This window comes from Rhinolophus hipposideros (assembly GCF_964194185.1).
Source record: "Rhinolophus hipposideros genome assembly, chromosome: 15".
NCBI classification, from domain to species: domain Eukaryota; kingdom Metazoa; phylum Chordata; class Mammalia; order Chiroptera; family Rhinolophidae; genus Rhinolophus; species Rhinolophus hipposideros.
In genome coordinates, this window is record NC_138061.1 from 30,037,677 (window position 1) to 30,051,538 (window position 13,862).

Below are 13,862 nucleotides of genomic sequence, written 5' to 3' on the forward strand. Positions count from 1 at the left end.
TTCATATGCCACAAATGTTTGTATCTCAGTACCTTTTCCCATGCTATTCTGTCTACAATGTCTTTTTTTCTCTTTTCACATAGTCCTACGCATTCTTCAAGACACAGCTCAAGTATCTCATCTGTGATGCCTTCATGTGTGCTTCCTGTGCAGCTGGTATTTTATGAAAGCATTTATAACTTGTATAAATTGTACTGTTTATGTCTGTTCCCCCCACTGGACAATGAGCTTCTCAGGGCAGAAAGAGTATCTTATTCGTTAGCTACTATACCTAACCCTTTCCCACTCAAAGCGCTTGATAATGCTTGCAGATGCTTCTGGAATCAGGCATCATTTCCCAAAGAAGAGTTTCTCAAACTTAAGTGGTATAAAAATTTCTTAGGACCTTATAAATCTGCAAGTCTCTCCCTTCTACACAGTATTCTGATTCCGTAGGTCTGGTGGTGGGGTTGGGGGGTGGAGCTAGGTGGTTATTTTAAGTGACTGTGTTTGAGAATCAGAATCCTATAGGATCTCTTTTTTCTTTTTTCTTTGATTTAGCCACACTCTTTCTCTTTTGCCTTTTACTTGGCTTATGATTTGGGTCTCACCTTTGGCACAGAGATTATATTAGTAAGCTCCACTGACACGGCTGAAGAGACTGCTGGACACTATGATAAAAACCATGGGAGAGGCATAAGCCTTTACAAGCACCTTTTCCCTCTTCTATCTTTAAAAGTGCTACAGTACTTAATTGATTGGTGGCAAGGGGGTTCGGAGGTTTTCTATAGTGGAATATTTTAAAAGGGAAAGAAAAAGTGAATTGACATTTTTCATCTCTTTCTTATTTGCTATTCCCTTGAGCACAGAGGCACCATATTTCAGGACTTCTGCACTTTTTGTATCCTCTGCCCAGAATCCCTTTCCCCCACATATCTGCATGCTTCAATCCTCCTTCAGATATCTGCTAAATGTTACTTTCTCAAGAAGTGAGGCCATCCCTGATCCCTCTATTAAAAATCACAACCTTTCCCGACTTCTATACTACATAACCTCTTACTCTGCTTTATTTTCTCTTACTTATTCGTTTTTCATTTCTACAAGGGAAGGAATCTGTTTTGTCCACTACTTTAGTTAATCACTGAGCTTAGAAAAATTAGTGCCTTGTGGTAGGTGTTCCAATATTTTTTGAATGGAAAGCAAAAGATTCTGTCTTCTGAAACCCTTTTTTTCATGTAGTAAACATACTGTATTTTGTAAATTTAATTTTAATATTAAATTACTTATAACTAATTATGAATCAATAAGGAAATAAACTGGTACTTTTATCTATTTTCAAGACTGTATACAATTGAGAAAAACTGAAATAAACCCATATTTCAGTGTTCTATGTAAAATTTGCTGCACTGAAGAACATTCTCCAACAACATTTAAAGAGTAGATTGTAATCTATACCTGGAATACATGTCCCGTTGCTTTAAGCTTTGGTTTTTCAGTTTCTTCAGAAAGTGCCGCTGAAGAAACTGTTTCATCAACATCACACTTGGCGCGAGACTTAGCAAAATCCTCATAGAGCTGAACCTATAAATTTTCCCCCATGAAAGAAGTAATTTATTTTCAATTGCTGAAAACAGCTAGCACAGGCCAATAAGAGCAATAGTTTAAATCAACCCTCATTAAAGAAAATAAATTATAATACCTATACTTTGCTACTGATCATAGATTATCCACTGCATTTTGATAAATTCCTTTAAAATTACATTTAGAAAACAAGTATGACATATTAAGTTTGACTGCTAAAATATTAAAAAAATGAGTCAAATAGTCCTAGACTCAATTTTTCCACTCTGTTCAGCAATATAAATATATTACCAATAAAAGGAACCTTTATCTTCACAAGTAAATGAGAAAATTTCCCTTACGTGAAGTTATGTGATCAAGCCTTGATAGGTACATTCCAAGAGACCAAGTTTTAAAATACTACTGCTGCCTAAAAGAGATCTCACAAATATCAAGTTGAAAGCATTACCCTGGAATCTGGTTTCTGCTTGAACACACTAAAACAACGCAAAAGGGAAGAAAATCTAGAGTGCTAAAGAACAGAAATCAGAATATAAAAACCCATGAAAGCTAAACACAGCCAAATGCTACTTCCCTCCACAAGCTCCCTTCCTCCAGACTACTTAAGGGTGTTTTATGCTGATAATCATAATACACCACCAGCATATCACCACTGATTTTTTTTTCTGGCACCTTTTCTTTGTACTTACTTTAAAAAGTCTTCATCTCATTGCCCATAAAATATTCCTTTCAAGAAATATTAATCCTATTTTTACAAATAAGGAATGGGGGAGACTCAGAGAGTTGAGGTAGGTAATATAAATGATCACAGAGTTCTTAGCATCTAGATTAGTGCCCACTAAACTCAAGTTGTACAGATAAATACTAATGAGTTAACTGTCTATACACTGGAGGGGAAAGGGTAAGTTTTTAGGGTGTGTCTATGTATCTTTTATTCATTTGACCATACTAAACCAACTCCTCATACTGAAATAGACTGATGAATGGTAACTTAGAACATAAATACTCAAACAGAATTCTGATTATAGGCCATGTCTTACTAAGACAAGGGATGATTTCCCTTTATAAAATATTAGATTGGTGCAAAAGTAACTGCAATTTTTGCAATTATTTTTAACCTGTTAACCTGCAATTACTTTTGTACCAACCTAATACTACAGAAGGAAAGGCATACAGTAAATTCCTTTGATAATGGTCTCTATGTATGAAATCAGAACTGTGCACACACCAAAATTTATTGGCAATGACTACTTTAAAAGGGATGAGATCCCCACTTCCCAAGATTTGAAACTAAGCCCTGATATATATTAGCTATATAACCTTGAGCAAGTTACTTAACTTTCTCAGATTCAGTTTCATTTGCAAAAACGGGGATTGACAGTATCTATAATGCTCTTGTGAGGATATGACATTATAGGTAGATTTTTGGCCCTTATAAACAATTCTTCATCAGTTTAACCTTATAACTTTTTCAATTAACTAGACATATAAGAAAGCAGCTATAATTAAAATGTATATATCAAAATGTATCCACATATCCAAAAAGATTCATTTAGGTCTTATCTACTTCTGTTTGAAACAATATTCCTAGTCTCAAGACGTAGAAGCTAGGTTAGAGTGACAAAGCCAAAGGCTATTCCCATTCAGTCAATACTTCTGTGGCTTATTCAAAGCATTCTACTAATAAACATACTACCAACAACCACTATCACCAGATTCCTAACCTGGAGAGGACTAAGAATACAGTAATAGTCTTGAATAATTTTGGGTGGAAGATCCTGTAAAACATCTTCTTTCATTCTTCTCAAAAGAAATGGCAGGACTTGGCGATGCAGAGCATCCATCGCGAGAACACCTGTTAATAATAAGAGAAAACGGCTTCAAAAAAGTTAGGAATAAATTATATTCACTTGCACAGAGTATGTAATTATATCTTTTTCATACCTGCTTCTTGTTCTCGACTGGAGCTTCGAGCGTCCCTACTTGCTAATATAGGTTTACCATATCGAGCAGCAAACTGGCGTTCAGTCCCCAAAAATCCTGGCATGAGGAAATCAAATAATGACCAGAGTTCCAAAACGTTGTTCTGAATATAAGAAAGGAACACCAGTTATCTTTCATAGTGGGATTATTTCCTTATTCTTAAAAAAAAACAAAAAACATTAAAGTGCATTATGATGATACAGATGAGTGATTATCACCATATTTTTTAGGTACACAGTACAAGCTTGCATTTTAATGTGTAACATTCAGGTTAGCATTCTTGAAGAAAATACTCTGTCCAATTTGGGGAGAAATTTTCAAGACTCCTCCTCCTGAATAAGCCTTGGTTCATAGTACTTAAACCTTACTGGTGACAAAAGTAGTAAAAAGAAGAGCTAAAAGATGAAGATGTTTCTGATTCTACTGACATTCAAATTAACAGCAAGATCTAAGGAATCTGGCCAACATCACTGTTTCTTCAACAAAGGAAAACATAAGAGTTTGGTTGTAGGTCAAGTCTGCCCCATACATATGGGTTCCAGGAATAGGCACAAGTTCTTTCCAATTCTGTTGAAATTTCATGGAAAAACAACAACAAACAAACCAGCATGTTTTCATTTTGGATGCTTTCCCAATGTATCCTACAGTACTTTAACCCTTCCAGATGCCCTTCCCACCCTTCTCAAGCTCTGGCTCACGATGCTGGGCTGCCCTCCCACATGATGGACACCCTTCTAATCCCACTTAGACCCTGACCCCCAACTCTGGGCTTTTCAGTGCAGAAACCCACCTTATAGCTTCAGAGCTAAACTATTCAGGCGAGTAAAGGGGAAAGAGAGATGGCCTTTAAGCAAACAAAAAACCAAAAAAAAAAAAAGTTATGAAAGCAATAATGTGTTTAAAAATACTGTGAAGTTTCCATATAAGTTTAAATTGAAGCAAAGTCTTGATAATTCAAGTCTAAAAAGCCTTTTTTACCTTTTAAAGGTACTTTTTCGTAGTTATATTAAAATTTTAAATACTTGTAATTAAGTTATCTTCTGTGGTCATTAACATCCGTAGTATTCACTTAATGGACAGAACCCTAGCACTTATAATCAGTCCATCACCAAAAATAATTTTAAAGAAAAGTAACAAATACATAAACAAAAAAACATTGATTATTTCAGAGTCAGAGGAACTTTCAAAGGTCGCTTGGTGTTTACCCTCCCACTAACTGGAGAATGATGAAGGGTATCTTCCCATCAGAGGTGGCTATACAAGCTATATGAACATTTGGAACAAATTCCTCTGGAAGATAACAGCTCTCTCCTAAGAACCGAAAGACATCTACATACTCACCCATCTCCTTCCTTTTCCAAGATAAACTTCTACAATCTCCTCCCTTAAATTGTCTCCTAACCTCAGGTATTCACGCTTGTTACTATATGATGATTCACCTTTGAATCAACACTAGCTTTTTCAGTGTTAAATCAGACTGTGGTGTAATACTACAGAAGGAGAATAGCCAGTGTGAAAGAGTCTGGCTAATGTCTCCCACACTTTGGACATAAAACTTCTGTTTACATAGCCTAAAATTATATTTTAAATATGACTTTGAAAACCTGGTTTGCTCAGATCCTCTTACATACCAAATGAACCATAATAAAAGCAAGATAATTACTGGAAATTATCATTCCTATAAACTAAAAAAAACTTATTTAATTCATTGCCAAATGCCAAACCTTCTCTTCACATGGCAAAAAAAAAAAAAAGAGAGAGAGAGAATAGTAAATAATTACCTGTATTGGTGTTCCAGAAAGAATAATCCTGTAATTAGCAGTCAGTTGTTTTACTGCTTTTGACAATTTCGTTTTTCCATTTTTAATGACATGGCCTTCATCAAGAATGCAGTAGTTAAATTTAATATTTCTAAGGGAGAATAAACAAAAAATTTTAGCATCTTTTACTGTATATTGAGAACTATATGAGGAGTTTTTTAGGTAGGAAAATACTACGTTTCTTCAAATTTGGTACTAAGTTTTTCTTTAAAAAAAAAAATTTTAATTCTTACCTAAAGAAGTCTATGTCATTCCTCACAACATCATATGAAGCCACTATCAGATTGTGCTTTTTTACTTGATGCTGTAACCTGTTTTTAAAAATAAGTAAGATTAGAAACAGGGAATCCGCAAAATCTGTAACACAATTTCAAAGGGGAAACTACAGCTACCATCATATAAGGTGCTTTCAATCTGCCTACTAAGCTCAACATTCCCTTCTGTTTACATTTATGACCCTGCTACGTAAAGGCCATTCTTCTTATAAATTGGCCATATTGCCCTAACTTATTCTGAAGAGTAAAGAGATGAATACCTGACTCAAAATGTGGACATTTCAAGTTTATTTGCCAACATCTCTTCCTTGGAGGCACTATCCCTCTACTATTCCATGTTGTGATGGGGAGGGGAGTAGAGGGAAGCTGTCAATCACAAGTCCCCATAATCACCAAAGAGATAAAGCATCTGAATCAGGTTGAGCCATTCAGAATGTTTTATTTCCTGACCACAAAGGGCTTCCGGTCATGACACAAACAAGGTCAGTCAGTCATCTCCAGAACCAATATGTTCACGGTGGGAGACAGAAAATTTGTTTACTGTCATCACCCAGCAGGAGAATGTGGGCCTAAGACTGCCCACGGTCATCTTACCCCCCAACTGTAGACCGAAGTCCAGCAGAAGCCTATAGAACAAGTTATGTATGAGGAGAAAGAGCAAATGAGAGTAATCTACATGTGCCTGAAACAAGAATTCACCCCTGAAATTCTCAGTTTAGTGAATTACTGGATTTCTTGTTTGCTTAAGCTAAAGTTTTTATCACTTGTAAATGAATGAATATAGAACAGACCCTACAGTAAATTCCTTACATGTGTAAGCTGTTAAAGCTGCCTGTATGCAAATCTCACTCTGCTCATTTAATTAGTGGAATGACTTTGGACCTAGACCGCATGTCTTAGACTCCTCATCTACAAATTTGGAACAATAATATACCTACACCTCATAACGTGACTGTGAGAATACACAATATTATTTTACATAAATGTAAAACTGCTTAGAACAATGTCTGGCCAGTAAGTGCTCAATATATGTTAGCTATTATTAATACAGAAGGGCAGCAAATCTATGGACTAATCAGCAACCTATGACTATCTGAGTTTTAAAAGATGAATTGAAATCAACAAAATTCCCTCTTCAAAATTTGTATTTAGGAACATAAGAGATGTGCTAATTAATACAGAGAGGGTAAAGCTAATAGAACTCTAGTGTTGCTATGGTATCAGGGAAGCCAGAGCAGTCACTGTGGACCAAAAGCACTTCTGGGGAGAGGAAAGGAAGAGAGAACGCTTAGGTAAAGTGGGTAGAGAATGAGAATATAACAGAAGCACCTAGGAGATGCTATGACCACAAAGCTCCCAAGAAGGACATGGAGAATGGCTTTGGTTCCTACCTCCAACACTTACAAAGCCCAACTGACTGTTAGCAATGGCTCAAATCCTTGAATTTCGATGAGTCTTACTGATTATATCTTTACAGTGTATGTATACTCACCTTTCTTATGTTTCTATGTCTGACAACAAAAAACAGCTAAATTCATTTTTTTATCAACTTTATTCTTCCAAGTTACTTAAAGCAAAAGTTTAACATTTTTGGGTTGTAGAGTCCTTACCTTATTCTTTCAGTAGGAGGTCCAGTATAATGCAATGGATTGAGATATTCTCTGGAGCAAAATTTACCTACTTCATCCACCCAATGACCTGTTAATGTTGGTGGACAAACTACCAAGGAAGGAAGTGGCATACATTCTGCCAGTTTTGATCTTGCATATTCCTGGGCCCTTTGCAACAGCAAAACACAGTAAATTAACCAGCTTATTTATAATTCTCAGCATCTGGAAGCCTTTTTTAAAAATAACTTATATTACCTGTGACAGTGATCTCCTGCTAGAATGCAGATGGACTGTAAAGTTTTTCCTAAACCCATGTCATCGCATAGAATTCCATGAAGTTTATACTTATTAAGAAATGCTAACCAGTTCACACCATCCTGAAAGGTTGAAAGACAAAAATTATAAATATGAACAGATCATAAAAGGCTTTTTGTGAAAAATGTTCGCAGACCAAAAATCTGTATTTTTATAGGCAAAAGAGAAGTAAATGGGTGTAAGACACTAAATACAAGATTTTACTAAATGAATTTTAAAAACTCTTCAAAGTATATTTGAAAGGGATAGTCACTACTTATATTTACAAGGCAAGTAAAAAACCTTACCTGCTGATATTTTCTGAGTTCAGCATTGATTGGTACTGGAATTTTGTAATTTTCTAATTTCTTCCCATCTAACAATTGTTCCAAAAAGTGTCGCTCCTTGGCTTTCAACTGGATTAATTCTTCTGACATATTTGGAGGGTCTGGAATGCCTGCCTAAAATGATTTTTTAAAGTGTATCAAAACTATTTACTCAATTTTTTCATCCTCATATTATGAAATAATTTTAAGTCTTATCAAAATATAAATGAAGATAAAAAAGTAATTCAAAAATAGTATAATTTTAAAGATTGGAAGATAGACTTTAAAGAATGTGGCAGGTATTAAAATGCTACAATGAAACTACTAAACAAACACATTTGAGGTATTTTAAAGAACACACCTACAATTTACTTTTTCCCATACCATGATAAAAGAGGCAATTAAGTTGTATGGCTTATTTTAAGTGAAATGCTGTTACTGGAGCTTCTCAGTTTCAGTTATGATGTCCCAGGATATTGGTTCTCAAAATGTGGTCTGCAGACCCTTCGGGATCCCTAAGACCTTTCAAAGGGTCACTGAGGTCAAAACTAGTTCATAATAAAAGGTACTGTTTGCTTTTTTCACTGTGTTGATATTTGCACTGATGCTGCAAAAGCAATGATAGGCAAAACTTCTTGTGCATCAGAAAGAATCAAAGCAATGGTACCAAATATACCAGTAGTCACTGTATTTCTCACAGCTATGCACCAGCATTATTTTTAAAAGCTGGTTTCACTTAGGAATGTCCTTGAAGTAGTAAAAATAATTTTATTAAACCTCAACCCTTGAATGCACATCTTTTTAACATTCTGTGCAACAAAATGTGAAGTACACATAAAGCACTTCTGCTCCATATCAAAGTACAGTATGTTGGGATGGCCCAGTGGCTCAGGTAGTTGGAGTGCCATGCTCCCGCCAAGATCACCAGTTCGATTCCCACATGGGCCAGTAAGCTGCGCCCTGTATAGCTAAGATTGTGAACAACGGCTCTCCCTGGAGCTGGGCTGCCGTGAGCAGCCAGAGGTCAGCGTGGGCTGCTGAGTGCTGTCATGGGCTGCTGTGGGCTACCATGTGCTGCCAGGAGCGGCTGGCAGCCAGCGTGAGCGACCGGCAGCCAGCGTGAGCTGCTGTGGGCTGCTGTGAGCAGCCGACCAATGACCTGTCTCAGCTGGGGGGAGCACGTAAGGCTCATAATTCCACCAGCATAGGTCAGGGAGCTGTGTCCTACACAACTAGACCGAGAGAAACAACGGCTTGAACCAGAGTGGGGTGGGAGGAGGGAGGCAGAAAAAAAGGAGGAAAAAAGTACACTATGTTGAGGAAAAGCACTCATGAGATTGTTTAGATTGAGCTAACCTAGCCATTTTTCATAGAGCAATATTTTACTTGAATGGACTGATATAAACTAGGGGTATCCTGACTTGGGTATTTGACACATTTTCTCAAAAATAAATTTATTACTTCAAGGAAAACAACTGACATAACTTGTTGCAAATTTAAAAATTCAATATTTCAGGAAAAACTAAGCACTGTGAACTTGAAGGCTTCTGGATACAAGGAATTTTCTGTTGATGATATTAATGAGTCTGATTTTTTGCTACTGTATGGAGGAAAGTATCAATCTTTAAAAGATTTATTTATATAACTCAGTGAACCAATACTTTCCAAATGACCAATGTTACAAAATATGTACAGGTAAAAGACCTAATCAAAAGTATCACATAAACCAATTAATTTTAAAGTAAGAGATAACCTATATGTTGCCATAATTTTGGATTCTACATTGCAAATAAATTTAACATGCTTTCTTTTTTTGAGTTTTGTTATGCTATCAAAGAATATAAACAATTATTTTAAAAGGCTGTTAAAATACTACTCACTTTTCCAACTACCTATCTCTGAGGCTGAACTTTCTTCATATACCTCAACCCAACGAACAAGTTGCAACAGACTTGAATGCCCAAGAAAATTCAAGAATCCAGCTATCTATATTAGTCCAGGCATAAAAGAGATTTGCAAAAAGGTCAATGTGATTTTTCTCACTAACTTATTTTTGTTTTAGAAAATATTTTTCATTAAAATGTTACCTATGGTAACATCTAATGGGTTTATTATTTAAATGAATTAATAAACCGTTTTACATTTATCAATTTTAATTTCTATTACAGGAAATATGACAAACAAAAATTCTTTGGGATCTTCAATTTTTAAAAGTGTAAAGAGGTCCTCAGACCAAAAAGTTTGAAAAGTACTGCCCTATGCTGTCTCTTAAGAAATGTAAAACTCTGGAAACAGTATTTAAATTAAAATACATATTCCATATAACACCAGAAATAGTATCACAGGAATGAGGTATGTACAGTGAGTCTTAAAAATGACTGCATGTTATATTTTCAAAAGGTTTCGGAATTAACTTTAGAGTAAGACAGAAACTAACATTTTAGTGCATCTAATACCATAAAGATAATAATTAAAATGAGGCCTTTCTGTATAGTGCTTTACAAAGAAATAACAAAATCTTCAAACATTTATCCTCATGGAATTTTTAATAATTGTCAGTCAGATATAAGGCCATATAATGAGATCCTTTTCCTAACAATGAAACCCTACGTCCAAGAGTCGTAAATATTGTTCAGTGCCAGGAACCCTTCCTGTTGTAAGTATAAAATCAGCAAGAGTTACTAACAGTGAAGGGAATTAAGAGTTTCTGTCAGAATCATTGTTTGATTTTCCCTAAATCCTTGACAGTATATATTTCAGAAAAGTATATGATTCTTCCTATGAAGATGTAACAAAGGAAATCAAGATAAAGTGTTAACAGGAATGAACCTGCATGACATTCTTGTTTCTATTACTATGTCTTCAAACTCACTAATCTTTTCTTATGAAGTATCCAATCTATTAATCCCATCCAGTGTGGTTTTACAGTCATGCATCACTTAAAACGAGGATACATTGTGAGAAATGTGTCCTCAGGCAATTTTGCCATTCTGTGAATATTAAGTGCACTTACACAAACCTACCACACACCTAGGTTATATGGCATAGCCTATTGCTCTTAGGCTACAAACCTGTACAGCATGTTACTGTACTGAGTACTGTAGCAACTGTAACACGATGGTATCTGTGTATCTAAACATAGAAAATGTATAATAAAAATACGGTATAAAAGATAAGAAATGGTACACCTGTACAGGGCACTTACCATGAATAGAGCTTACAGAATTGGAAGTTGCTCTGGGTGAGTCAGTGAGCGAGTGGTGAGTGAATGTGGAGGCTGAGGACATTACTGTATACTACTGCAGACCTTATGAACACTGCCCCCAAGCCCTTCCTCCCCCTGCTTCCTTCTTACAGGGTCAGAAATAGAATATTGAAGCTGTCAGCACTGCTCCATGAATAGAGATGTGGGCTGAAATGACTGGAAACACTGAGGAAAAACTGGCTGGGTAACGCGTAGATCACTATGGTAGTGACTGTCAGGAGGCAGTGAAAAGGTCAGCAGGAAGAAGAAATCAAGATGGAGAGATAAAGGAACATAGGGGATTGACACGGCAATGTGGTTTTGGCAACTGCATGTTGGAACAGTGGTCAGATTAAGGAATTCTGTGGTATTCATTTAAAAAGAAGGTATTTAATATGGATAGGGTATAGAAATGAGGACTCAATATTTTTACTTTGGAAATTTGTTTTAGGGTCCATTGACTCTATCTGGCACAACAGGCTAACTCTGACATGGAATTGATGAAAGAAATAAAACTTATCTATACTTTATATCACTACAACCTGAAAATATTTCCAAAGTACAGGGACAGGATGGCTCTACACTACTACAAAAAGCTTTTAGTAAATCAGTGGCACTTAATTCTTGTTAAAGTAGTTCCTGTGGACCTGTGCCCTGTACAGGATCTCAGGTCCTCAACAAAGAATTTACAGGAATGTACTCTGAAGACAATCAAGCCAGATCTGGAAGGGCTGTAGCGCTCTCTGAATATGTAGTCCTGGGGGGATAGGCTCCTCCATGCTGAAACGAGTAAGTGGCTGAGTGATTGGGATGTAATCTGTACACTCAAAATTGAGGTGTTATGAGTGAGAGGGAATCTATTGTCAAAGCGCCATAGATATTGCTCCCATCAGAGAGAAAAAATTCCTCCTGAACCACATATCCTTCCTTTTTTTACAGGAAATTCAGCTCCATTATAATCTTATTGAACCTTGTCATATATGTGGTTTACTGTTGATCAAAATGTTGTTATATGGCACATGACTACTTTTTTCATCTCAAGTTCAATTTGAGTTGTTCTTTTATCTTCCATTTTGTTCATTACATTCATGCTTTCCTCTATCTTTGTGAACATATGGAATGTATTTCAATTTCCTTGTCCATTAATTCTATTATCTGGGTCATTTCAGGGCCTGTTTCTATTGACTGACTTTTCTCTTGGTTATTGGATATATTTCCATACCTGGTAAATTTTCTGTGGATGCTAAATGTAAGTTTTATGTTGTTAGGTGCTGAATTTTTCTGGTTTAAATATTTTAGGTTTTTTTTCTGGAATGTAGTTAAGTTACTTGAAATCAATTTGATCCTTTTAAGGCTTGTTTTTTTTGTTGTTGTTTTGTTTTTTGTTTGTTTTTTATGGGAAAGAGAGAGAAATTTATTGTAGATACGGCTTGTTTTTAAACTTTTTGAAGGTGGATCTAAATCAGCCTTTTGTCAAAGGCTAATTTGGCCCAGTACTCAGGCAATATATTTCTAAAGACCATACTCAATGCTTTATATGGTAGAAGTGTTTTGTTGTTTTTTTTTTAAAAAAGATTTTATTGGGGAAGGGGAACAGGACTTTATTGAAGAACAGTGTGTACTTCCAGGCCTTTTTTCCAAGTCAAGTTGTCGTCATCTTAGTTGTGGAGGGCGCAGCTCAGCTCCAGGTCCAGTTGCCGTTTTCTAGTTGCAGGGGGCGCAGCCCACCATCCCTTGCGGGACTCCAGGAGTTGAACCAGCAACCTTGTGGTTGAGAGCCCACTGGCCCATGTGGGAATCGAACCGACAGCCTTCGAGTTAGGAGCATGGAGCTCTAACCGCCTGAGCCACCGGGCCGGCCCCTGGTAGGTTTTTTTGACTCAGCTTGGTGGACGCACAAACTATTCTTGGCCCTGTGTAAGCTCAGGGAATTCTTACACCTACTGCTTTCTATGATTTTCCTCCCTAGTCTCAAACATATATTCTTATACATATGCCCAGATGAATACTCAGCCCTCATGGGGACTGCTGGAGCTTTCTCTCTGTATAGCTCCTTTCTCTTGGGTACTTTGCCTTGCAAATTCTAACCATCTTGTCTTCCCTGCACTCTGAACTCTGACTCTTCAACTTGGTAAAACCACTAGGCTCTGTTTAGGTCTCACTTCTCAGTCTGATGGCCTGGAAACTCACTCCAGGCAATAAACGAGTGTACTTCATTTGTCTCCCTTTTCTCATGAATCACTATCCTGTGCTGCCTGTTGTTCAACATCTGAAAACCATTGTTACATTCATTTTGTCTGGTTTTCTAGTTAAGGTAGGAGGATAAATATGGTCCCTGTTCTTCTATCATGGCCAGAAGCAAAATATGCATCACATTCTTGTAATTTTCACATCAAAGGGAACCTTACTTTTTTCTATCTCTAAAATCAAAGTCTCCTTTCTTTGCCAATCTGTTATTAAATACTGTTATTCTCCCTTAAAAAAAAAAAAGCTTAGCTCCTTTATCACCTCACTGTGGATCTGGGCTGATATGGAGGCACTTCCATTCTAATCCACATTCAAACAAATTAAAACGATTTTCCTACGATCCTGTTTTGAGCTGTTAGACTAATTTTCGTAAAACACTGCTTGCATCATCTATCTACTCCTTTGCTCAAAGAACACATGATGGTTTCCCATTACTCATTGATTCCAAAGATAAAAAGAGCCAATGGGGCCTAGTATAACCAATTTAGTTTACAGATAAAATG

General features: G+C 36.4%; 1 protein-coding gene and 1 long non-coding RNA gene across 3 annotated transcripts in view; one reads left to right on the forward strand and one right to left on the reverse strand.

Moving 5' to 3' along the window:
• Window positions 1-4,395, forward strand: part of LOC308507915 — a 30,151-nt gene extending 25,756 nt beyond the window's left edge. Inside the window, exon 3 of the long non-coding RNA XR_013994964.1 lies at window positions 84-4,395. This is a non-coding gene — a long non-coding RNA (uncharacterized lncRNA). The remainder of the gene's footprint in view (window positions 1-83) is intronic.
• The window catches only part of BTAF1 (B-TFIID TATA-box binding protein associated factor 1), a 90,450-nt gene that overhangs the window by 6,575 nt on the left and 70,013 nt on the right, over window positions 1-13,862 (reverse strand). For both annotated transcript variants that reach the window (XM_081073948.1, XM_081073947.1), the window contains 8 exons: window positions 7,851-8,003; window positions 7,504-7,625; window positions 7,249-7,416; window positions 5,597-5,674; window positions 5,325-5,454; window positions 3,505-3,646; window positions 3,285-3,415; window positions 1,435-1,560 (listed from right to left, as the gene is read on the reverse strand). In XM_081073948.1, the coding sequence (XP_080930074.1) occupies window positions 1,435-1,560; window positions 3,285-3,415; window positions 3,505-3,646; window positions 5,325-5,454; window positions 5,597-5,674; window positions 7,249-7,416; window positions 7,504-7,625; window positions 7,851-8,003 (1,050 nt within the window). The remainder of the gene's footprint in view (window positions 1-1,434; window positions 1,561-3,284; window positions 3,416-3,504; window positions 3,647-5,324; window positions 5,455-5,596; window positions 5,675-7,248; window positions 7,417-7,503; window positions 7,626-7,850; window positions 8,004-13,862) is intronic.